Source organism: Rhineura floridana, chromosome 7, assembly GCF_030035675.1.
Source record: "Rhineura floridana isolate rRhiFlo1 chromosome 7, rRhiFlo1.hap2, whole genome shotgun sequence".
Taxonomy (NCBI): domain Eukaryota; kingdom Metazoa; phylum Chordata; class Lepidosauria; order Squamata; family Rhineuridae; genus Rhineura; species Rhineura floridana.
The window spans coordinates 153,446,249-153,472,753 of record NC_084486.1 but is presented as its reverse complement, the minus strand read 5'-3'; the positions used below and the strand labels follow the sequence as shown (position 1 = coordinate 153,472,753).

Below are 26,505 nucleotides of genomic sequence, written 5' to 3'. Positions count from 1 at the left end.
GTCTTCAAAAGGCGCCAAAAAGAAAGCAGAGATGGCGCCTGTCTAATATTTAAGGGGAGGGAATTCCACAGGGTAGGTGCTGCCACACTAAAGGTCCGTTTCCTATGTTGTGCAGAACGGACCTCCTGATAAGATGGGATCTGCAGGAGGCCCTCACCTGCAGAGCGCAGTGATCGACTGGGTATAGAAGGGATAAGACGGTCTTTCAGGTATCCTGGTCCCGAGCTGTATAGGGCTTTGTACACCAAGACTAGAACCTTGAACTTGGCCCGGTAGCAAATGGGCAGCCAGTGCAGTTCTATCAGCAGCAGGGCGACATATCAGCCATATCCTGCCCCAATGAGCAGTCGTGCTGCTGCATTTTGCACCAGCTGTAGCTTCTGGACCAACCTCAAGGGCATCCCCACATAGATGGCTTGCATCTGTAATATCAAAAGCTCCTGGATGAGGAGCGTATGCAAAGTGTGGGTGCACCATGCCACAGTCCACATCCTGGAAAGGGCCGTAGCTCGGGGTAGAGCGCCTGCTTTGCATGCAGATGATCCCAGGGTCAGTCCCCAATGGCATCTCCAGCCCTGTCTGAAACTTGGAGAGCTGCTGCCAGCCAGTGTAGACAACACTAAGCTAGATGGACCAATGGCCTGCGTGGTAGAAGGCAGCTCCAGTGGACCTTCTGCATCCGGACACACCTGCAGGTGAGCGGTGGTGGAACTTCCACAGTGCAGCATGTCCCAATGACTTTATTAATTTATTTTAATGTTTTTGTGATTTTATTGTTTACAAGTTTATTATGTACGTGTTTGATTTTATTTTTGTAAGCCGCCCCGAGTGCCCTATTATAGGGTAGAAGGGCGGGATAGAAATATTTTAAATAAATAACAATAAATAAATAAATTATAGATCAATGAACATTTGCTTTACCGGTAAAGCACGGAATGAGAATGTGTGTATATATAAACAACAGCACTTGGCACCATCAGCCTCTGAGGCTGACATGCAGCAGATTGTGCACTTGCATGTTCCATTCACTGCACATATCCCTCTTGCTTTTCCCAGCTGCCCTCCCTTCGTATTCCTGGCACTCGTGATCTCCTCCAGGGTTTACCCTGAAGGTCTTAGACTTAATTGTTCAACTGCTTTGGAACTTGAGGGAGTTTTAGAAAGCAAGTCAGAGGCGTCTTCTTGGGAGGGGGCATCTTATAAATGGGAAGCACTGATTTGACCCATGGTTTAGTATCTCATGTCATTTTAAAGGATAATACTACTAACAATGGTAGCAGCAGCAGCAACAAAAAGGATCTGCAACAAAATGTTGCTGTGTGGAGTGCTCCCGTTCAGGGTTCCAGCCAGCCATGCCCTTTTATAAGACACGCCATTCCATCCCCCTTACCCTTCGTTTTCGATTTTGTCCCTCAACAGACACTCAACATTCTGTGGCCACTGGGCATGCTCAGTCCTCATTGGGCTGTTCCCCCCTCCTGTTAAAAGTTTTTCCCTCTACAGATTATTTTGTATTTCTGCAAGACTTGCAATCCTCTGCCCATTATGCCTGCTGATACCTCTCTCTTGTTTGTCGACAATGTCATTTTGGCCACACAAGGAAGCATACTCTGAGAATCAGTTCACGATTGGCATATAGGATAAAATGAGTTAGCAGGTAAAGAAGACGTGCGATTGTTCATTGCATTCACTGTGCCTGCTCTGTTCTCAGAAGGCTGTGAGGACCTCTGTGCATCTGGTCCACTGGAGGGGGTGAGGGAGGTGCATCGGGGCTTGTCATAATCTACTTTATCCCTCTCCTATGACAAGCTGTTGAATCCATCAGATGAAAAGCAGATTAATCTTGCAACAGGTGGCAGAAAGAATGCAAATTAACCAAATATTTGCAACTTTGTTGGCTCTAAAACATCACCACGCACATTGGATGCACTACTGATGATGATAGTGGCAACCACTTTGCATAACTAATTCTGATCACAGAATATGTCTGTGTTTGATGCAGACTGGGGGGTCTTGGCAGAGCAGGATTTGGGTGGGGGTGAGTTTGAGGCTACACACCCAGGGCTGATACTCTTAGTAGTGGCACCATCTTGGGGAAGGGCATAGCTTGGAGGCAGAGCATGTCCTTTGCCTGCAGAAGGTACTCGAAGGCGTCTCAGGTAGGGCTTAGAGAGGCCCATGTTTGAAGCCCAGGAGAGCTGCTGCTGGTCAGTGCAGACAATACTGTGCAGTATGAGGCAGTTTCCGCTGTTATGTTTACTCAGACTTTGTTGTGGCAGCACCTGCCCTCTGGAATGTGCTCCCAAGGAACATTTGGCAGACACCTGTGGGACTGGCATTGTGGCGCCTGCTTCTTGTTGTCTTGCGCCTTCAAGTCGATTTCGATTTACGGCGTCCCTATGAATCAGTGACCTCCAAGAGCATGTCATGTACCACCCTGTTCAGATCTTGTAAGTTCAGGTCTGTGGCTTCCTTGATGGAATCAATCCATCCCTTGTTTGGCCTTCCTCTTTTTCTACTCCCTCCTGTTTCCCCCAGCATTATTGTCTTTTCTAGTGAATCGTGTCTTCTCATTATGTGTTCAAAGTATGATAACCTCAGTTTCATCATTTTAGCTTCTAGTGATAGTTCTGGTTTAATTTGTTCTAACACCCAATTATTGGTCTTTTTCACAGTCCGTGGTATGTGCAAAGCTCTCTTCCAACACATTTCAAATGAGTTGATCTTCTCTTATCTGCTTTTTTAACTGTCCAACATTCACATACATAGAGATTCAGAATACCATGGTCTGAATGAGCCTGACTTTGGTATTCAGTGATACATCTTTGCATTTGAGGACCTTTTCTAGTTCTCTCACAGCTGCCCTCCCCAGTCCTAGCCTTCTTCTGATTTCTTGACTATTGTCTCCCTTTTGGTTAATGACTGTGCCGAGGTATTGATAATCCTTGACAAGTTCAATGTCCTCATTGTCAACTGTAAAGTTACATAACTCTTCTGTTGTCATTACTTTAGTCTTCTTGACATTCAGCTGTAGTCCTGCTTTTGTGCTTTCCTCTTTAACTTTCAGCACCAGTGGTTTGAAATCATTACTGGTTTCTGCTAGTACTATGGTATGGCCTCCTTAAAATTAAAACTCATCTATTCACCCAGGCTCTCCTGGGGGGTGATCCACTAGTTTGTCTGATCTCCTGGTTTGTGATGTATTTTGCTTTTGTTTTATGAGGGTAATTTTATTGTTGATTTTATGCCATTCAGCAACATGATATATTTTCTTAATCTTGGTGGTGTACGCATTCCATGCTGGAAGCGCGCACAAGGGAGAAAAGCGGCAGCCCCGGACATGCCGTCCTTGGCCGCCTAGCCTCCCCGCCCGCCTAACCGCCGCCCGCCGCGTCCAGCTAGCGCCGCGGGGCCGCCGGAGCTCTTCAGGCGGAGGAGCGTTTCTCTCAGGCTGGCCAGCAGGGGGCAGGGCACCTCCTCCGGGCTCTGGCGTCCGCCGCCCTCCTCCAAACCCGCCTCCTCCGCCCCTTCCCCGCCAGCCGCGCAAAGTCCCAGCAAGTCGCGCCGGAGCAGAGCCGCAACTTCTCGGCCACTCCTCGGCGGTGCCAGCCGCCGCCCCGTTCCCTTCCAGCCGCCTCTATGCGCCCCTCACCGCGGCCTCTGGGCTGCCGGCTGGTGGGCCGGGCCGCTGCCTGCCGAGAGCGTGGCGGCCAGTAGCTGCCGGAGGGGGAGGGCGGGAAGGCGAGAGGGGCGCCTTCCCGGGCGGCCCGAGGGCGGGGGCGGCCCCGACGAGGGACTCGATGAGGATTGCCGGCCTCTTCTGGACCAAAGGCTCGCATATGCTGCAGTGTCTCTGTGGGAGGCGCCTGAGTTCCAGCAGAAGTCCAGGTGGGCCGCCGGGTCGCGCCTCCGCCCCTTTCCCCACACCCGTTGCTCCTTCCCTGGGTCGCCAGGCCGGGCGGAGACGGATCGGGGCAACCGCTTCAGGGGAGGTCCCTGGGAAGGCCGGGCGGGCGGCGGCGGTGGCTGTCTCGGGGGCGCCTTCTGGGAGGGGTGTCCCCCCGCCGTGCCCCGTAGGTAGGGAGGCGGAGAAGTGGGGCGCCGCGTGGCCAGCCCGGGAGGAGCGCGCTTGGGCTCCTGGAAGGAAAGGGGGCGCCGGCCACAGCGCCCCTGCGCTCTCCAGGGTGCTGAAAGGGCAGCGCCGGGCCGGGGCAAGGGGAGACACGTGTGTGTGCGTGTGCGGGGCGCTCTTTCCCCCTCTCCTCCTCCTCCTCCCCCCCAAATCAGCGGCGGGTTCCGCCTGCAACGCTGCCACCGCCAGCCAGAACGACTTTTTCTCGAGGTGGGATCAGACTGCGTGCCCCGTCATCCGGGCTCCGCGGCGCCCCACGCCGTCTAATCTGGAGCCCCTACTCTCTGGTTCAGACGTGCGAGTTGCGCTTGGTTGGTTTTATACGATCTCTTACGCACCCTTCACCTAGGTGCCAAGTAGGGGACAACAGCATAACCATACAATTAAAAGCAATTAAAACAGTTGATACAGGAGCCAAGAAAAGAAGGAAGTGTAGGTTAACCCAGAGGTAGCCAACTCCCATCAGCCCTAACCATTGGGCACACTGGCTGAGCGGGCTGCAGTCCAATAGCAGCCTAAAGGCACGATCCTGGCTACCCCTGAGTCCAACAAGACAGAAGAGGTGGGCTCTTTGGTGCTAAGGGGACTCTGTACATTCCCAGAGGCATGCTCTTCTGCATTTCCCCATACATCCCAAGGCCCAAGACCTGGTATTTGTGAACGAGTTGCAGAGCAAAAAAGCAAACAGACGAAAAGGGTGCGTGGGGTGGTAGTGGATTCTGCTAAAGTCTATTATGCAAGTTGCTTTCACATATGGAAACAGTGTAATGTGTAGAGTGGAGACAAGCTTGTGGACCTCACACTCTCTTCTCTGGAGTTCATTTTAGGACTGCAGCACTCACAGCTCTGTCTGCAGGTGAGAGCCGCAAGTTCCTGCCCTGCATGTGGTATATTTGTCTGTGTGAATGTGATCTCTGCATCTGGAAACAACAACTTGCCCAAACATAATGTGTGAGTTGGGTCTGGGACTCTCCAGCCCATGTTGGCAATTGTACTTGTCACACCTAATACTTTTTCCACAAGGAGGTTTCCCAAGAGAGGGGCTGTCGAGGCTGCGAGAGATTGAAGCCCTTTAATTGGGGCCAAGTTCCCCAAAGGCTTGGACAATCAGTGAGTACAGCAACCCCTGGGCTTGTGTTGGAAGTTATCTGGTCCTCACTCCTGAGAGATACAAACTATGCCCCCCCCCTTGTTGGCTTGACCTCTGACAGTGTGCAAGTTTTTAAGTTACACAGTGTGGTGTAATGGTTAAAGTGAATGAATGAATGAATGAATGAATCTTTAATTTTACCCCGCCCTTTTTCCAAAACTGGAACTCAGGGCGGCTTACAAATAAAAACTACACATAGGTAAAAAAACATACAAAAATATACAATTAAAATAGAATTAAACTATTCACGACATTAAAACCATGAAACATACACTTAAGATACTAAGATAATTTAAAACATTAAGAATAGGACCATAGAACAATACAACAGACCTTATGAGGCCCTATCTTAAACATCTTCTAGTCCAAAAGCCTGTCGGAATAAAAAAAGTCTTTGCCTGCAGACGGAAGGATAGCAAGGAAGGGGTCATTCGTGCTTCCCTAGGAAGAGAGTTCCAGAACCCGGGGGCAGCCACCGAGAAGGCCCTATCTTGCATCCCCACCAATCACGCTTCTGAAGGTGTTGGGACTGAGCAAAGGGCCTCTCCTGAGGATCTCAATGCCCGGGCAGGCTCATATGGGAAGATACGGTCTGACAAATAGCCTAGACCTGGGCTGTATAGAGCTTTATTGGTCAAAACCAGCACTTTGAATTGTGACCGGAAACAAACTGGCAGCCAGTGGAGCTGTCGTAACAAGGGGGTTGTATGGTCCCTGTAACTGGACTATGACCTGGGAGACCAGGGTTTGAATCCCCACACAGCCCTGAAGCTCACTGGGTGACCTTGGGCCAGTCACTGCCTCTCAGCCTCAGAGGGAGGCAATGGGAAACCCCCTCTGAATACCGCTCACATGATAACCCTATTCATAGGGTTGCCAGAAGTCAGGATCAACTTGAAGGCAGTCCATTTTCCATTTTCAATTGTCATGAACAAAATGCCATCCCTTTCTGCTCAACAAATAGTTACATGTAACTCAAAAGCTTACACGTCCCTCTATATCACGAGAAGCTAACAGCCCAGAGAGCTTCAGCTATGGGGTGGTATACAAATGTAATAAATAAATGAATAAATAAATAATTGAGTATGGCAATAAAATTAACCCCATTACCTATTTTGTATATTTTATTCCTAAATGATAAACAGTTCCTTAAGAGGACCCCATCTCCGTTTCATCCATTCTTTTCCCAGGGAGGTAAGGTACTATAGCCTAGTCAGACGTTTACCTGGGCAGTGCTATTGTCCTCTCCCCAGACACCAGAAGCAAGGGTGGGGAACCTGTCCAAGAAGCACCTCCACAGGTCTTTGGACTCCAACTCTATGAGTAGATGAGAGGAGCATGGCTGACACATCCTGTCCCCCTGGCATTCTGTGGAGTGCCTCCAGGCACCTTTTTGTTCCCAGTGCCATTCAAAACCTCCATAAAGCCACTGAGAATGCTCATTAGGAGATTTGGAGCACAATGGCATCAGCCCTCTTTCTCCATGACCTCTGATTCAGGTGTGGTTGGGCAAGCCGTGGACCAGTGCCTGGATGTAGTGATGGGCTGGATGAGGGCCCACGAACTGAGCTTGAATACTGGCAAGACAGAGGTGCTATGGGCAAGTGGTTGCCATGTTCAGGAGATGAGACAGTTGCCTGTTCTAGGTGGAGTTGCATGCCCTCTGAAGGAGTGCTCCTTGACCCATCCTTGTCACTTGAAGCTCGGGCAATCTCAGTGGCTAGGAGCGCCTTTCACCAGCTTTGGCAGGTGCAACAGTTGCAGCTGTCCCTGTGCCAGGATAACTAGCTAGAGTGGTCCAGGCATTGGCGACCTCTCAGCTGGGCTACTGTAATGCGTTCAGTGCGGGGCTACCCTTAAGGCTGGTCTGGAAGCAGCAGCTGTGTAGAATGTAGCAGCCCAGTTATTCACGGAAGCTGGTCATCCACAGCTTTGACAAACATCTTTACTGAAGAATCTCCCTGGCTGCCAATATGCTACCAGGCCAAATTGAAGGTGTTTCTGTTAGCATACAAAACCCTAACAAAAACTTGGGACCAGCATAAATAAAATAAAATAAAATAAAATTCCTGAAGAACCACCTTTCTCCATTCCTGCCCGTTCTCTGAGATCTGCAGGAGAAGCATTGCTAACTGTCCCTTATGAAACCTGTTTAGCCGCTGCAAGGGACAGAGCATTTAGTGCTGGTGCACCTGTCTTAGAATCATAGAATCATAGAATAGTAGAGTTGGAAGGGGCCTATAAGGCCATCAAGTCCAACCCCCTGCGCAATGCAGGAATCCAAATCAAAGCATTCCCGACAGATGGCTGTCCAGCTGCCTCTTGAAGGCCTCCAGTGTCGGAGAGCCCACTACCTTGTGTAATTCATTGCCTTTGTATATTAGGAAGGTGTCCACTGTGTTGAGGTTTAGGCCCTAACTCAAAACAATTTCATTTACACCAGCTTGCCCTGCCATCTGACCCAGTTTTATGTTTTTCTCATGTTTGCCTTTTAAAGTTCTTACTTCTGATTTTAAATACACCACTTTGAAAAGATTCCCTCCCCCCTTGATTCAATGACGTCAAGATTTATGTATAAAGATAGCAAGCCCCACTGGTCTCCTGTCCCAGACTCAAATGAAATGTCTCCAAATAAAAAAGGAAGGACAAGTCGAGTCAACCAGGGCACCGTGCCCGTGGATCTCTGCACGGACACAGCGCATCAGAGTTGTTTTAAGTCAGAAACAGCATGCCTCTGAATGGGGATCACAAGTGGGGAGTACTGCTGTCGCGCTCAGGTCTTGCTTGTGGGCTTCCCATTGGGGCATCTGGTTGCCACTGTGAGAACAGGATGCTGGACTAGGTGGAGCCCTTTTGGCCTGATCCAGCCATTGGGTTCTTCCTATAATCGTAAGACATTTCACCAACCTGGAGCCCTTCTGATATTTTGGACTACAAATCCCATCAGCCTCAGCCAACGAGGTGTGTGGTGGAGGGCAGGGGGCACATTATTTTCACACAAAGAGCAGAACAGCCTAGCCACATGTCTAGAGCAGTGTTGATGGTCTACACTTGCTCAAATGTGTTTTATTTAAATCTTTCCCTTCTGTCCCTTGAATGTTTCCATTAGATTGTTTTGCAGCACCAATTTATTTTTAAGAATGTGGAAGACTTTAAAATGTGATTTTCTTATTTTCCTACTAGGTGTTTTGCCTGTGTAGGAGGAGGATGAAGGAAAGGAGGTGGGATTTTTAGCAACTTAACAGGGTGACTTTCCAGTACATCATCTCATTTTCATACAAAGAGCTTTTTTAAAAAAAACATTAGTTGGTTAGCTGATATTGCAATTTCCTTTTATTTGTTTCCCTTTCTACTTTATTTTATTGATACCTAACTAAATAGAGCAAGGTTTTTATTTTAACTGTCTCTACCAAGCCACATTGGTGCATTGATCCCACAGAATAAGAAATACATACAGTAACTTGAAGTGAAATAGTTAGGCAGCAATCCTATTGTGGGAGTAAGCAGGACAGAACACAAAGGGACTGACTTCTGATTAAATATATAGGCTGAATCTCTGTTAATATAGGAGTATGCAAGCTTTCAATTTACACAGAGTTCTCCGTCAGCTGCAGACTGCATTCTGTGAAATATAATTATCACACCAGGAGAAACTGGCTTCCAACAGCAGCAACCAAAATTCCTTAGTTCTGTTTCTGTAACAATCTGAGTCAGAGAGGAGCCTGTATTCAATGCACCCATTTTCATGAAAGCCCCAAAATGTGTCCGGTCTTTTGGCTGGATACGCAGAAGCATTTGCCTCTGCCCCTTTCATGGGGATTGTTCCAGATGCTGGGTCATTTTTGTCTTTGCTTTCTATTCCAAGCTGTTGTCTCATAAAAGGCTGTCATCTGTTGGAGGCGTGGCTGTTTCCAGAGGAGGCATCCAGCGTAGGCCCAGCATAGACTCTTGACTGCTTTTCTGCACATCAGAACTATATCCAGATGTTACTGTTTCTATATTTTATTGGCTGTTTATATATGATGATTTGGGCAGGACGTTAAACCTCTTGAGTGACATTTCCACTTCCTAAAGGGAAGAGAGTGCCCAGAGATTAAGGTTGCTTTCTTACAAACACATTTTACATATTTATTTATTTATTTTTGAAATTTTTCAGTACATGTAACAGAATAACATATATTCGAATAAATTAAAAAGGGATTCATACATAAGGATTAGAAGGAAAAAATTAAACAAAGGAAAGCTAGGGTAGCATAAGTGCTAATATACTAAAAGACAATAATACTGGGAAAAACAGAAGGGGGTAGAAAAAGAGGAAGGCCAAACAAGAGATGGATTGATTCCATAAAGGAAGCCACAGACCTGACCTTACGAGATCTGAGCAGGGTGGTTTGCGACAGATGCTCCTGGAGGTCGCTGATTCATAGGGTCGCCATAACTCGAAATCGACTTGAAGGCATATAACAACAAATACTCAATAAAGAAAAGCCATGTCTTACTGAGAAACAAGATTTACATCTGAATCATTGAATTGTAGAGTTGGAAGGGGCCTCTAAGGCCATCGAGTCCAACCCCTTGCTCAATGCAGGAATCCAACCTGAAGCTTACCCAGCAGCTGCTTCTTCAAAGCCTCCAGTAGTCACACAATTTAGTATAATCATCAGAAGCTGGTGGCCGTCCAGCTTCAAGCCTGCTTGGAGGAAACTGATTACTTGGATCCATTCCAGTCTGGCTTCAGGCCTGTCCATGGCACTGAAACTGCCTTGGTCACCCTGGTTGATGACATTTGTCAGGAGAGAGAGAGATGAGGAAATGCGACCCTGCTTATTCTCCTTGATCTCTCAGTGACTTTTGATACTATTGGCCACAATATCCTTCTGGAACGTCTTGAGGAGGCGGGGGTTGGGGGCAGTGTGCTTCACTGGTTCTACGCATACCTCCAGGGCTGTTTCCAAAAAGTATTTATGGGAAGCTACTGTTCAGTACCATGGGTCACCTTTGGGTGGAGGACGGGCAATAAAACAATAGCAGCAACAACAACTTCATAAAGAGCAAGTGTTTTGGAGAATTCTTTCAAGGCAAGGGTACAGATTTAGTGCATCATCTTGATTTGAAGGGTCTGAAATGCATTTATCTAAGTGGAGACGGTTCTGTTATTGTTTCGCAAACCTGGCCCTGGAGGCATCTCAAAAAACGTTGTGGCTGCAGAACCAGGTCAGAGTCCACCCCTTCAAAGGGGGAAAGGCCAAGCTCAATGGTAGAGCATCAACTTTGCATGCAGATTTGGTCCACAGCATCTGCAGTAGGGGTGGGAACATGCCGTGTCTGAATCCCCCGGAGCACTTCTGCCAGTTGTTGTAAATAATCCTGAGCTACATGGACCCCAGTGTTCTGAGTATAAGGCAGTTTCCTATATGCCTGTGTTTCTTAAAAGCTAAAGTGAAGTATGAATGTATAAATGCATCAACACATGCAACTTTATACATTCTCTTAAAAAGGCTGACAACCCAAGAGAAAGGATAAAAAGGATGTTTAGCCAGATCTTAGCTTTCATATGTACGTGTGCAACGCAAGTTGAGACATGCTGTGCTGGCCTAGGAAGCTCCCCCTTGATCCATGTATCTGTGATTTGCTTATTTTATGCGTTCCTGATGCAATGTTCTCATTTTAATATGGAAGGGCCATACCTCAGCAGCAGAGCATCTGTTTTGCATGCTGAAGGTCTCAGGTTCAATCCCTGGAAGCATTATTATTATTATTATTATTTATTACATTTATACCCCTCCTTTCTTTCCATGATAGAAGCCCAAGGTGGCTTCCATACGGTTCCCAGGCGGTCTCCCATCCAGGCACTGACCAGAGCTGACCCTGCTTAGCGTCAGCAGGGAGATGGCCTCGTGTGCCTTCAGACCATCGCCTGGGACTCCAGGTAGGACTGGGATAGGACTTCCTGTTTGAATCCTGGACAGCTGCTGCCGGTCAGTGTAGTCAAATGGTTCTGTGTAAGTCAGCTTGCTATACTTCTCTAAATGTGGACTCTTTCAAGTTAGTGACAAAACAAACAAATAAAAGCCCCCTTGTGCTGGGCAGTTTACAAAGTCCCTGTGTAAATCTCCTAATGATGATTTGGAAGGGATGTGGGCTTTTGTTTTCTTTTATTTTGAGTGCAGTTATCAAAGGGCATAGCTTGGAGTAGTTGCCGGTGTGGCAACAGCTGCCTTGTTTTCTTACACAGAAGGCTTTCATCTCTGGAGGGATGAATGACTCTCCTCCCTCACAAACAAACTCCTCCTGGTTTTCCACAGAAAGAAACATTTTGCTCTGAGAGATGCTGCTCTGGGAGTCTCCTCTTGGCCTGAGACTTGCTTGCTCATTAAGAAGGTTCGATGCCTAACTCGAGGCAGAAGCCGCCTCATTAGGTGATATCGTTGACGCAGACGTGGTGCCAGTGGGCACAACTTCCTTCCTGGTGTAATCTCAGCACTTCCACTCCCCACTCGGGGGCAGCATGTTTGGTTCACGTTGATCTCGGACTTGTACATGTGTGCGCACCAGCAGGACTGCAGGAGTGAATCAGTCTTCATGCACAGTTGGGATCTTGCTGTGAGCTTGGGGCCGGGGAAAAAAGGGACCACCCTTTTGACAGGAGGCTTCCTGCCCCCCTAATTAACGGGGGACATGGGAGTGTTAGGAGAGATGGCCATGCCTGGGCGGGGGTTGCCCTGCCCCCTTTGCTTTCAGTGGGGCTTCTGCAGAAGAACTTGCTAGAGGGGTGGGGAGCCTCTCTTTTGTGGAGGGTGCATTCCCCTGGGGGGTGATCTGTTGGGGGCCATGTGCCAGTGGTGGGAAGAGCAAGAGCAAAAAGTGGATGGGGCAACCCTTTTTTTACCTTCTCCCTCTTTCCGACACCCCCCTCCCTGTCACCCTGGTTGTCTCTCCCTCCTCCTCCTCTCTCTCCCTCTCCTGCCCTCCTCCAGGGAAGGGACTTCCACCCTCCTTTCCTCCCTCTGGGCTTCCCTGCCCACATGTAAGTCATCCAAGGGCCGAGACCCCAGTTTGCCCACCCCTGCCCTGCGGGATGATGCTCCTGGGGAGAAAGAGAGCAGCCTTTGAGGCTCCAGTTGGGAGCAGTTCCTGGAACACTTGGTGATTTGAATTGTGCACTCCCCTTCCTGCAAGTTCTCTGAAGCTTCCAAAGTGCCTGCGTGGGTTCATCAAAGCAAAGGGATCCTCCTGAGGTTTGGCAGGAGGCTTCCTACGAAATGGCCCTCTGAGCTGTTGGGCTCTGCCTGCCTTTGGGATACCCTCCCCCACCCCCACTGGCCTTTCACCTGATACCAACTCTTAGAACTTTCCGGTGATAGGCAATCCTTTTTCTTTTTTAATTTCCCTGTCCTTTTAAAATCTAGGTTAATCCAGCTTTAAAAAACACGTTTCACTGTCTTGCTATTTGCTATTTCATTGTGGATCTTGATTCCTTTATTCCTTGTTAGCTGCCCGGTCAGCAATAATGCTGAAGAAGGTGGCAAAAATACCTTCAACATAAATGACTGAGTCAGTTCACAAAACTTTGCCCCGTGACCTGTGCTCATGCAATCTCAGTGGAGTTTTCTGTGTATTCTCGTGCCTTGTTGCAGTACTGATTGGGATTGGTGTGGGGTGGCACAGTCCCAACTGAGCTCCGTTTCCGTGACCTGATCCCATCTGCTACAGATGGTGCCTTCTCAGCCAACTGTGTCAATGAGTCTTGTGTCCTGCCCTATCTCCCCTCCTGTCTCAAGGTCTAGCCTCTGGTGTTTCGCTGCCCTCTTCTGATGCTTTTACAGGGTGTTGTTTACACGTGGTTACCAAGAACCATCCATCTTCGTCACAAGAGGCCCAGGTGACCTCCGTGGCTAGAAGTGCCTTTTACCAGCTTTGGCTGGTAAGACAGCTGCATCCGTTTCTGGACTGGGATAGCCTGACCACAGTTGTCCACGCACTGGTAACCTCTAGGCTGGATTATGGTAATGTGCTCTATGTGGGGCTGCCCCTGACTTTGGTCCAGAAGCTGCAGCTAGTGCAAAATATGGTGGCGAGACTGCTGACTGGTTTTTAACCCTTTTTTAAAGATGTCTTTACAGCTTTTTAATTTTTTTTTAAGTTGTTTTGTTTTAATGTATTTTAAGGTCTGCTTTTATGATGTTTTAAAGTGTTTTTAGTGCATTCGTTTGCCGCTCTGGGCTCCTGCTGGAAGGGCGGGATATAAATAAGTACGTAAGTAAGTAAGTAAGTAAATAAATAAGAAGGGCTTGTGTTCACACAATTAATTCTCATCTTTGCCATCATCCAATGTATAGAGAGCTTTGGGATTTTCATTTCATTTGTAAATGGTTAATTCTAACCCGAGGAGTACAGGTGCTTCTGTTGCATTAAGGTTACGCAGATGATTTGGGGAGAGGAAAAGGCCTTCATAGTGGCTCCCAATTGCAATTTTACAGCTGTTGTTTTCACGCCAGGTAAAAGGCAGGGTGCCAGATCCTCTAGGGTGGAAGATAGATCAGGATGTGCTCGTAGAACTCTGGGTGATTTCCTGAAGATCAGCAAGTGTCTTAGCCTTCTGATCATTTAACAATAGCAATATCAAAATAACAACAACTATTAATGAATTTCATTTTGCATACGTCTCCTGCTCCTGGGCTCCTGCCGGGAGGAAGGGCGGGATATAAATCAAATCAATCAATCAACAAGTCTCAGTGCAATTTGCAATCATGCAACAAATCAGACAGGGCCATAGCTCAGCAGCAGAGCATTGGCTTTGCATGGAGAAGGTCCCGTGTTCAGTCCCCAATGGCATCTCCAGGAAGGGCTGGGAATGTCCACTGCCTGAAATCCTGGCGAGTGACTGCTAGACAGTGACTAGCTCAGTCAGTGTCAATAATACCGAGCTAGATGGTCAAATGGCCTAGGTCAGTAGAGGGTAGCTTCCTAAGAAAAATAGGTTTAAAAACAATGCAGATAGACACCCAAGTTAGAGACCCATCCGAAAACTACAAAGAGAGTGCACCTGTTATGCCTCAACAGGGATGCTGTTCCACAAAACAGGGGCAGCCACGGTGAAAGCCCTGCTCCAGGTTGCGGTGGAGCGGACCGCTGACATTTTAGGGACCAAGGAGAGACTGTCCGGCAGAACACAGGGACCCGCTGGGGATATGCTGCCCTGGCCTCCTTTCGAGAGGAAGGGTGGGATAGAAATTTAAATAACAGCAGCAGCAGCAGCAACAACAAATAAATAAATACATTTTAAAAATTGTTTTTGCTGCCTACGTTAGGTTACTGGAATGAAGAAAGCTAACCAGGAATAGATTCGGTTCCGTTCTGGTACTGAAAACAAATCCTTAGGCCCAGAGCATCCTTAGGCTCTGAGCATTGTCCGCCCATTTGCTTCAGAGTTTTCTGCAACCGCCAGGCCTGAATTCCTTGTAGTCCCCGACATGCTTCTTCATTTGAGGAGTGAATCTGAAGCCCTTCCCTCATGCAAGGGTGCAGAGGGTTATGCACAGGAACAGAGGGTGCACGTCTCTGGGCAAACCATTGCTGTGTGGATCTCAACCCCAAATAATGAGAGAGAGATCTTGGTAGAATCACTGGTCGGAATCAACAGGTTTGTTGATGAAGGTGACATTTTGCAATGCAGAAGGCAGGTGTATGTGGCTCATGACTTACCTGTGCTGGCCTTGGATAGTCAGTGAAGGCATCAGGAATCTCCCTCCATTGCTGTCTTCCCCCCACCCCCACCCCCTCCAGCCTCATCTGCTGCTCTTAGGGAAGGGCTGTAGCTCAGTGGGGCAGAGCATCTGGTTTGCATGCAGAAGGCCCCAGGTTCGATTCCCAGCAGCATCTCCAGGTAGGGCTGACAGAGACCCCTGCCTAAACCCCTGGACAGCCACTGCCAGTCAGTGTAGACAGACCTGAGCTAGATGGAGCAATAGGTCTGACTCAGTATAAGGCAGAGTCCCATGTTCTTATAGTTTGCCCAAGGTGACATGGTGAGGGTTGCCACCTTTCCCCCCTAGCTCTGTTCTTCTGCCTTTAACAGCTGCCTAACGTGCAGAAATGTCACCAAGTGAAGCTTTTCCTGGTGTGGAGATAGATGGGGAAAGATGCCGAAGTCCTGGGAGACCGTCTGTTCTTCGAGTCACAGGCGAAGGGGCAGAAGGAAATGACGGCAACCTGGAACACGCGTCCAAGTCACCGGTGGGGGTGATTCTAGATCCCCCAGGGCAGAGTCCACCTCACTGAATCACACTGGCTCTGACAGGTTGCAAGAGGAGATCCTGCTGCTTCCCAGAATAGATCCCGCAGCCTGCATTTTGCTAGCAGGCAAGCTTACTGTATCTGCAGGCAAAAAGCCTATAAATAGACCGTTCCTCATGAGGACAGCAGAGGAGATGCGTAAGACTTAATCATAAATGCAGAGTCGTCTCTTCTGCCCTGAAACTGTCGGGAAGGAGGTGGCTCTGTTCTGTATCGTGGGCCGGTTCCTTCATGCCTGCAACTGGTTCTTTTTGCAATGGGGGAATGGCAAGAGGCAGCCCTGGAGATGGGAGGCTGCCTGGTCTCGGTCGGGAGCTTGCAAGAGGGTGCTGATTTGAGATGGGCTACCCATGGGCCAAGGGCCTAGGGTGTGTGTGTGCCGTTCCAAAGCGGGTTTGAGGGGAACCGCTGGAGGAGAGGATGCCAGACTCTCCCCAGTCCAATCCATTAGGATTCCAGTCCTGTTTAGGCTGTCAGTTTGGGCTGTCAGTTAACTTGGGAGAGCAAGTCTGCATGGCTTCTTGAGAAAACCAGAACTCACAGGCTGATTTCTTGTGTAGGTACAAGGACAGAGACTTTGAAGGTGTTGGCTTTCAGCCTCTTGCTTGCAGTTTTAGGCTCATGCATTGTGGTGATTCTGTAGAGGGCTGTGACCTCCATCCTCCAGGGACAATAACAATGCTTTCGTTTCCATGCTCACATATATCAAGATGAAGATATGTAGCCTGAGTCAAGGAGGCGTCCTTTTTTCTTTCCAAGACAGACAACAGTTTTTACGCAACTTAATGGTGGCTTAAGAGAGGCTGGAGAATTTTGTTTCATATCTGGTGAAATAGCCTTTGCAGGTTTTCAAAACGATACAAAGTCCTGCCAAACCTGTGTATTAGAGGAGAAAATGGGATGTCAGTTATAAGATGGGGGATACTTGGCTCAGCAGTACAGCATACCAGAAGGATCTTGGGATTGTTGTTGATCACAAGCTGCATATGAGCCAACAGTGTGATGTGGCTGCACAAAAGGCAAATGCTATTTTAGGCTGCATTGACAGAAGTATAGTTTCCAAACTGCATGAAGTACTAGTTCCCCTCTGTTCAGCACTAGTTAGGCCTCATATTGAGTACTGCATCCAGTACTGAGTCAGACCATTGGTCCATCTAGCTTAGTAATATCTGCTTGCTAGCAGTGGCTCTGCAGGGTTTCAGGCAGGACTCTCTCCCAGCCCTACTTGGAGATGCTGCCATTGGGGAATGATCCTCGTGCCTTCTGCATGCAAGGCAGACGCTCCACCACTAAGCTATGGCCCTTCCCCCACTTAAATCAATTACATGTATAAAAACAATTTCAACTCCAAGACAGTTGCTGAAAGGACAACAGAGACATTGCTTGTCTGATATGTATGGGGAGGAAGTTCCAAAGGGTCGGTGCCACCACATTAAAGGCCTGATTCCAACACTGTGCGATATGGGCCTCCTGATGAGATGGCAACTGCTGGAAGCCCTCTCCTGCAGAACAGCGTGATCGACTGTGTATGGAAGAGATGAGGAGATCTTTCAGGTATCCTGGTCCCAAGCTGTATAGGGCTTTGTACTCCAAAACCAGCATCTTGAACTTTGTTGTTGTTGTTATGTGCCTTCAAGTCGATTACGACTTATGGCGACCCTATGAATCAGTGACCCCCAAGAGCATCTGTCGTGAACCACCCTGTTCAGATCTTGTAAGTTCAGGTCTGTGACTTCCTTGATGGAATCAATCCATCTCTTGTCTGGCCTTCCTCTTTTTCTACACCCTTCTGTTTTTCCCAGCATTATTGTCTTTTCTAGTGAATCATGTCTTCTCATGGTATGTCTAAAGTATGATAACCTCAGTTTCATCATTTTAGCTTCTAGTGATAGTTCTGGTTTAATTTGTTCTAACACCCAATTATTTGTCTTTTTCGCGGTCCATGGTGTGTGCAAAGCTCTCTTCCAACTCCACATTTCAAACGAGTTGATTTTTCTCTTACCAGCTTTTTTCACTGTTCAACTTTCACATCCATACATAGAGATCGGAAATGCCATGGTCTGAATGATCCTGACTTTAGTGTTCAGTGATACATCTTTGCATTTGAGGACCTTTTCTAGTTCTCTCACAGCTGCCCTCCCCAGTCCTAGCCTTCTTCTGATTTCTTGACTATTGTCTCCAGTTTGGTTAATGACTGTGCCGAGGTATTGATAATCCTTGACAAGTTCAATGTCCTCATTGTCAACTTTAATGTTACATAAATCTTCTGTTGTCATTACTTTAGTCTTCCTGATGTTCAGCAGTAATCCTGCTTTTGTGCTTTCCACTTTAACTTTCAACAGCATTCATTTCAAAGCATTGCTGGTTTCTGCTAGTAGTATGGTATCTTGAACTTAGCCTGGTAGATAATTGGCATCCAGTGCAATTCGTTCAACAGTGGCACAATATGTTCCCAATATTCTGCCCCAATGAACAGCTAAGCCACTGCATTCTGCACTAGCTGCAGCTTCCAAGCCAACTTCAAGACCAGAGATAGAGTGTCCCCCTTAAAATGCAGAAGTTGTCTGTCCCCAGTCTAGACAAACTCCAAATTAAAGTGGGTTCAGGAGCTGGTTGTTGTTGTTTTTAAATGCACTTTCCATAGGCAAAGTCTCAATCATTCCAACATCTGCCAGTCAGGGTAGACAGTACTGAGGTGCATGGGCCAATGATCTGACTCGGTATAAGGCGGCTTCCTAGATTCCCAGGCAGGCTCCTCCCCGAGGTGTGCAGCTCCTGTTCAGTTCATAGGAAGCTGCCTTGGTCCATCCAGATCAGTGTTGCCTACTCTGAGGAGCAGCATCTTTCCAATGCCTCAGGGCAGTATTTCCCTAGCCCCCCTTCCTGCCAGTCCTTGGTTCCAGGGCCTTCTGCCGGCCTGTGCTCAGCATGACCACTGAGCCATGAGCACTCCCGTGGTGCTTTGGGGAGAGCCTGGCAGTGGGCCATGCCCTTTGCCCTCCCCTTGGTGCTAACCAGGTTGGATGACAAGCCTTTCTCTAGGGAGGCTCAGTTTCAACCAGGGTTCACCAAATACTCTCCAAGGGGGCAGTTCTGGTCGTTTTCCTTTGGATGCTGACTGATAAGGCTCTGTAGAGCTCTTTCCCCGTTTTCCTTTAGTGGCTAAATTCTGCCTTTGCTTGGTTGTCATGATGAGTGGTAAACATCTGAGCTGCTGTCGCTCAGGCAGGTGCTTGAGTCAATATGGGCACCAGATTCAAAAGCTGTGGATTAACTTCATTGCTGCTGCTGCTGCTAACTCTTGCTGAATCTATGCAAAGAATTATAGATATTATGAAATGTAAACTAAAAAGCAGACTCTACTCTTGAGCTGTGCAGAATCTGCCCCTTTCACTTCACATCTGAGTAATCCTCTACATACATAATTTATTTAATCCATATTTTTTTAAAATGTATGTCTAAACCGTTTAATAGGGAGGTTAAACTGGCTCCGTCTTTGCTGTCCTGCTGTTGGCAGGTGAAACCTTTCTGTCCTGACCGGCTTTTGGGAACTGACTGCAAGGGCTATTAAACAGAGCACTGTTTTTACTGATTTGTATTTTATTTATTTATTTGTGATTTGATATATATATCCCACCCTTCCTCCCAGCAGGAGCCCAGGGCAGCAAACAAGAGCACTAACAACACTTTAAGACAACATAAAAACAGACTTTAAAATACATTAAAACAAAACAACTTTAAAAACATTTTTTTAGAAACTTTGAAGACAACTTAAAAAAAGGTCAAATATATATATATATATTAAGATTTAAAAACATACTAAAAAGCAATTGCAACACAGACGCAGACTGGGTTTTATGGGTTTTTTTATATAATTGCTTTGTTGTAAATGGTTTTAATTTTGTAGTTAATTTAATTGCATTTTAATTATAACATGTATGTTCTATTTATATGTTTTTAACTGTATTTAATTTTTGTAAGCTGCCTTGAGTCCCAGTCCTGGGACATAGCAGAATATAAATGAATAAAGCAACAATAGCAATATTTAAAACACTCCAAGTGACATACAAAAATACAACACAAAAACAATAAAACCATCATAAGAGCAGAGACAGAACATTGCAAACAGTAACACAATATTATAAAAAGAGATTAAAAACAGAACACTGGTCCAATCATATGTGTCAGAGAAATACCTTTATTAGGCCAACCAAAATGTCAGACAAGAATGTGCAAGCTTTCGAGTTCTCTAGGCTAGATCATAAACAGCAAGGGTGTGGGGTGCGAGGTTGGCTGGTGACAAAGACTTGAGTCTGCACCTTGGAAGAGCTTTGAGATGGAATAAGGGAAGCAGATATTCAGGCAAGGCTCTGAAGGAGCTATGCAGGTTTGGGGTTGCACCAAGGCCTTTTGGGAAGAGAAACACCCAATAACTAATTCCCGGCCTCTGGAAATGCACAAACCAACCGCTGCCCAACGAGCCCATTTTCATGATCATTTGGTTAGCCTCATCAAGATACTAATATTTAGTTTGGTTCCTCTTCTTCTTCCTGGGCAACATGACCACCTTTACTTTTTGCTTTCTGTATTTATTAATTTATTTCCTTAAAAGTATATCCCACCTTTCTTACAACAAGGAACACAAGATGGCACCCCTGTGGTCCCCAAGCCATCCAGGCACTGACCAGGCCCAGAGCTTTAGCAAGGTGGTGGTCTCCTGGGCCTTCAGACTATGCTGTCAAAGTACTGCTGTTACTATTCTTCAGTTCTTCATGATGCTTCCTAATATTGGCTAGTCAGGGTTGAAATGAAGGCCTGGGTTTTAACAGGGCAGCATGACAGCTCGTATAACACAGTGGGGAGGAGATCCTGGCTGGGAGTCCAGAGTCTGTGAGTTCAAATCTCTGCTTGTGTCTCCTGGGTGTCAAGGGCCAGCTAAAGATCACCCCCACAGGGAGTGGCTCAGGGGTTACGTGCCCTGCCACCTGTGCAGCCGTGGGCAAGCTGCATTATCCCAAAGAGCGCAGTTGCCCCCCAGCTGGCAGTTGCGGACAAGGAAGGGGCTGGCTTGTGCAGCTGTGGCAAGCTGAGCAGGCCCAAGCAGCTGGGGAGGACTAGCCTCAGAGGGAGGCAATGGGAAACCCCCTCTGAATACCACTTACTGTGGAAACCCTATTCGTAGGGTCGCCATAAGTTGGGATTGACTCGAAGGCAGTCCATTTCCATTTCCGTTAGGAACTTAGGAAGAGCCCTGCAGAATTGGTGCAAAGATTCATCCAGTCCAGCATTCTATGCCTGCAATGGCCAGTCCCCCCCCCCCAAGCACTTATGGTTCAGGGGTAGACTGGAGGATCTATTTCGTCGTCATAACTAATAGCCATTGAGAGAGAACTCTCCTTACCCTCCATGAATTTGTCCCACTCCCTTTTCAGGCCATCTGTGTCAGTGGTCATCACCACATCTTGTGCCATGAACCCAGTTAACTCTATCATGCCTTTAGAAACTGAGCACTTTCTTTAGTCGGACGACCTGAGGCTATTGGCAAACAATGTTATTGGCATGCTACTCCCTCTCGCCACCCCAGTAAAGATCATAAGAATGGCCAGATTGGAAGAACCTTCTTTCCCCCTGCATACTCAGCATGACCTCAGACGTTGCACAAGAAAGGGTGCTCAAAGGATTCACATGCCCTCTCTTCATGCTTCCTGTTTGGAAATCCAGTGTGGAGAAGCATACAAGGTTTATGCACATCTAATACCATGTTTATATTGATGCACGTCAAGAACGTGAGAAGATTCTGGCTCCTGGATCAGGCCACTGGCCCATCTTCTCCAGCATTCTCTTCTCACACTAGCCAGCCAGACACCTGTTCTGGGAAGCCTGCAAACATGACTAGAACACTACAGCTCTCTCAGTGGAGATAGAGCATAGCCATTGTGGCTAGTAGCCATTGATAGCCTGAACCCCCAAAGCTTCAAGGACTGCCTCTCCCCACGGGAACCAACTCAGACTCTGTGTTCTTCATCGGAGGCCCTTCTCCATGTGCCACCTCTGAGGGAGGCGCAGAAGGCCTTTGCAGTGGTGGCTCCTCGCTTGTGGAAGGATCTCCCCAGGGAGGTATGCCTGGTGCCATCATTATCTATTTTCTAGGCGCCAGCCTCACACCTTCCTTTTTACTGGGGCTTTTGGCCCTTAATTGGAAGGGCTTCAGGTATTCCTAGCCTCTTTTAATGTGGCAGGTCTTACAAGACCTGTCTTTATTTGTACTGATGTGTTCTCAGATTGTTGTGTTCTTGTTGTTTTAATAGGTTTGTGTGTTACAGTTGGTTTTAATGTTTTATTGATGTAAGTTGCTTTGGGTTGCTTTGCAAGTAAAATGACACAACAACAACAATAATAAATGGTCTGATCTTCTCTTAAAGCCGTCCAAGTTTGGGGGCCACCACTACCTCTTGTGGACACACATGCCACAGGTTAACTATCAACTGTGTGTAGAAGTCCTTTCTTTTGTCTGTCCTGAATCTTCCAACATTCAGCTTCATTGGGGTCTCACACTTGCCAATGAACAGGCACTGGGCTGCCCTCCGGAGGGAGCTGGCTGCAGCTCTTTTCACCCAGTGCCAGACTCGCCGCCACCACTTGCATTTGTTCCTTTGGTGTCAGAGTGTGATCACTAGATTTTAGATCCAGCACATCACACAATACCATCCAGGCCTTCCTCAGCCTCCAGCTCTTCTCCTTTCTTCCTTGTCACAAAGGAAGGTGGCAGAGGAAGGGAAGGGGGAAGGGAAGGAGAAGAAGATAAGAACATACGAACCTAAGAAGAGCCTGCTGGATCAGGCCAGTGGCCCATCTAGTCCAGCATCCTGTTCTCACAGTGGCCAACCAGGTGCCAATACAAGATGTATTATTATGCATTACTGATGATAGAGAATATTCATTTTGGCTCAGAAGATGCCACTGGGATTAAGCATTAGAGAGATAAACACAGAGTATTCGCTTTCGACGGAGCACAATCTTAACGGAGCACTCTTAACTCAAACAGGCGCGTCTGCTCCTTGCTGGGCATTCGTGCCACTCCGGAAGGGCTGCCAAGCTGGTGCCACCCCTGGGTCCTTCTGCCCTCTAGTTCTTCTGCCTCTCTCTCTCTCTCTCCTGAGTTCAGCTGCCTTCCAGTTCATCCTCTGCTGCTTGCTCCAGAATCACTTTTTCTGTTGTCTGTTTGCCTTAGTTATTTATTATTTAGTACATTTATATCCCGCCTTTCCTCTCAGAAGGAGCCCAGGGCAGCAAACAAAAACACTAAAAACACTCTAAGACATCTTTAAAAACATATTCAAACAGGACACATAGTAATGGGCTCAAGTTGCAGGAAGATGAACATCAGGAAAAACTTCCTAACAGTTAGAGCGGAATGACAATGGCACCCATGACCTAGGGAGGTGGTGGGCTCTTTACCACTGGAGGCCTTCAAGGCAGCTGGACAGCCATCCGTTGGTATGCTTTAATTTGGATTCCTGCATTGAGCAGGGGGTAGGCTCCTTCCAACTCTAAGATTCTATGATTCTAAGCAGATCAGGATGGATGGTGCTGAGTGAACAGGCCATCTGGAGGAGCCCTTTGTGATTTTATTGGCTGAATACAAGGAGCAATGCAAATGCATAGGGAAGGGCAGGATATAAATCTCTAAATAAATAAGCAGCCAAATAAATCCTTAAGGGTGTCATGCATGTCAAAAGAGCAAAGCATTTTATTGTCCAGGAGGCCTTTTGAGCTGGGACGTAGCTTAATCAGACCTCCTTTCATCCTGCACCTCTCTGAAGGGACAAGAGGCATATGGTGAAAAGGTTGAAAGTGGACCCAATCCCCAGGAAGATTCAAAGGGGCCACGTGGCAGCAGGGCAGTTCAGCCACATAAGCCTTCAACCAAAGATAATGGACTGGAACCTGCGTTTGCATTTCTCATGCAGAGTTTCCACAACTTGCAGGGGGTCGCAGACTCCGGACTTTTTTGGGAGCAGGGTCCCACCCAGGTCCCTATGTGTGAGCCAATCAGCATGAAAAGGGAGCATGTTAGCCACTGAAAAAAGTCATTGTCCTTTCATGCTGATGTAGCCAATCAGAGTGAAAGGAGGTGAGTCAGCCACTGAGAAGACTCTTCTCAGTAGCTAATGCACAGCCTCCCCTTTCATTGGCTCCTAGGGACATATTTTGTAGTGGAATGTGGACTCGTGAGATGGCAGGGAGATGATGGAAGGTGGAAAAGGGGCCTTGGCTGTGAGGGGTGTGTGGTGTGCCTATCACGAAGGGACTCTGCACTTCTGAATTTGTCACTACACTACTGTGTGTGTGTGCAGAGCTGGCGGCTGCGTCTTAATCTTCCATTGCACGACGTTTCTTGCTCTCTCCCTTCCACTGCGTGTCTTCGGGCATCACTTGCTTTCTGATGACTGCACAGTTCTGTATTTGAAAATGAAAATGAAGAACTGTTGATTGGAAACCGTTGAAAGAATAACACAAAAGAGGCTTGATTTGGGGGGCGGAGGGGCGAATGGTTTCCAGGAGTGTTTGTCTAATTGGCGAGTGCAATTGCAGTGATTGCCAAGTGGCTGGGCAGCTGAGGAGATACACTTCTGGAAATCTCCCTTATTCTAGTTGTTGCCTCTAGCAGATGCCCTCAGGCTTCAGCATTTGCCTCAGGAGTTTGGCACTAAGCGGGTTTGTAGGGAGCTGCCTTAACACCAGGTTGGGCTGATTGCCCATGTGGCCTGGTATTGTCTACTCTGACTGCCAGCTGCTCTCCAGGGCCTTCTTCCCCATCGCCTGCCAATGGATCCTGTTTGAAAAGGGGGTTCCTGTGATTTGGCCTGGGAGCATTGGCATGTAGGGTTGCCAGGTTCATGGCCTGAGACTGATCCTGTATCTTTAGGAGAAGAGGAAGTCAGCCAAGTGCAGGTGTTCTTGCAACCCTGTAATGGGAAAAACCACAAGGTGGAATTCTCCCTTCCCCCTGTACAACTTTTAAAGACACAGAAGACCTCTTAGAGGCTGGGCCTGGCAACCAAGAGGTCTTCTGTGTCTTTAAATCTTGTGCAGGGGGAAGGGAGAATTCCACCATGTGGTTTTTCCCGTTATAGTGTTGCAAGAACACCTGCACTTGGCTGACTTCCTCTTCTCCTAAAGATACAGAATCAGGTCCTGGACCTGACATCCCTATTGGCGTGGCAGGCAGGTGCTCAGCCCTGAGCGGTGGTCCTCTCCTCCTGGCTCATATTGGAGCAAAAAATCTTAATTTCACATATACGCTCATGGGGTCTGAACTGGCGGTGGCCGACCAGGAGAGAGACCTCGGGGTTGTAGTGGACAGCACGATGAAAATGTTGACCCAGTGTGCGGCAGCTGTGAAAAAGGCAAATTCCATGCTAGGGATAATTAGGAAAGGTATTGAAAATAAAACAGCCGATATCATAATGCCGTTGTATAAATCTATGGTGCGGCCGCATTTGGAATACTGTGTACAGTTCTGGTCGCCTCATCTCAAAAAGGATATTATAGAGTTGGAAAAGGTTCAGAAGAGGGCAACCAGAATGATCAAGGGGATGGAGCGACTCCCTTACGAGGAAAGGTTGCAGCATTTGGGGCTTTTTAGTTTAGAGAAAAGGCGGGTCAGAGGAGACATGATAGAAGTGTATAAAATTAGGCATGGCATTGAGAAAGTGGATAGAGAAAAGTTCTTCTCCCTCTCTCATAATACTAGAACTCGTGGACATTCAAAGAAGCTGAATGTTGGAAGATTCAGGACAGACAAAAGGAAGTACTTCTTTACTCAACGCATAGTTAAACTATGGAATTTGCTCCCACAAGATGCAGTAATGGCCGCCAGCTTGGATGGCTTTAAAAGAAGATTAGACAAATTCATGGAGGACAGGGCTATCAATGGCTACTAGCCATGATGGCTGTGCTGTGCCACCCTAGTCAGAGGCAGCATGCTTCTGAAAACCAGTTGCCGGAAGCCTCAGGAGGGGAGAGTGTTCTTGCACTTGGGTCCTGCTTGCGGGCTTCCCCCAGGCACCTGGTTGGCCACTGTGAGAACAGGATGCTGGACTAGATGGGCCACTGGCCTGATCCAGCAGGCTCTTCTTATGTTCTTATGTTCCTTTCGCTTTCATGCTGTCTCATTGTTGTCTTTCTTTTGGGCACTCTTGATTCTGGCATTGGGAAAAGAAAGATTCAGGGACTGTGGCATCTCTGCGCAAAGTAGCTAGACTGCTTTTAGACCAGTTTGATTTCCTCCAAAGTATCCTGGGAATTGTAGTCTAACAAAGGTGCCAAGAATTCTCTTGTACCCAGAGAATTGTAAATACCCGTGGCTCCCTGGGAAGAGAAATGCCTTCTTAAACCAGGTCATACGAGCTCTGTAGATATGCCTTCTGCTTCTTTTGTTGTTTGTCCAGACACACTATTTTTCTACCTGAGTTCTGCAGAAGGAGGATGCAGATCATGGATAGGGTCCTCCAGACCATAGGTCAACATCTGCCTTGCATGCAGACGGTCCCTCATTCAGTTCCCAATGGCATCTCCGGATACGGCTGGGAGGGATTCCTGCCTGAAACACAGGAGAGCCACTGCCAGCCAGAGTAGTCAGTACTGAGCTAGGTGGACCACTGGCTTGACTCAGTGTAAGGCAACTTCCTATGTTGGATTCCAACTCCCATCAGCCTCCCTCCCTGGCCAGCAAGGCCATTGACTGAGGATTATGGGAGCTCTGGTCCAGAAACATTTGGAAGCTCATAGGTGCCCCACCCCTGATTTACACAAAGGACTGTGTGGGGGCTTCGATGGCTTGTAAATGGAGGGCATGGAAAATGTGTGTGTGTAGATTCTTAAAGTGGACTGAACAAGAGTGATTTAGTAGGGGATATGCTCC

At 47.6% G+C, this 26,505-nt stretch overlaps 1 protein-coding gene across 2 annotated transcripts in view; it reads left to right on the top strand.

Moving 5' to 3' along the window:
• FGF12 (fibroblast growth factor 12) overlaps positions 1–26,505 on the top strand; it is a 291,558-nt gene that overhangs the window by 95,969 nt on the left and 169,084 nt on the right. Inside the window, exon 1 of one of the 2 annotated variants that reach the window (XM_061634543.1) lies at positions 3,538–3,888. The exons of the other annotated variant lie outside the window; for it this stretch is intronic. Coding sequence (XP_061490527.1) covers positions 3,801–3,888 — 88 coding nt within the window. The 5' untranslated portion in view covers positions 3,538–3,800. Of the gene's footprint in view, positions 1–3,537; positions 3,889–26,505 lie in introns of those variants that run through there. 2 annotated transcript variants of the gene reach the window in all.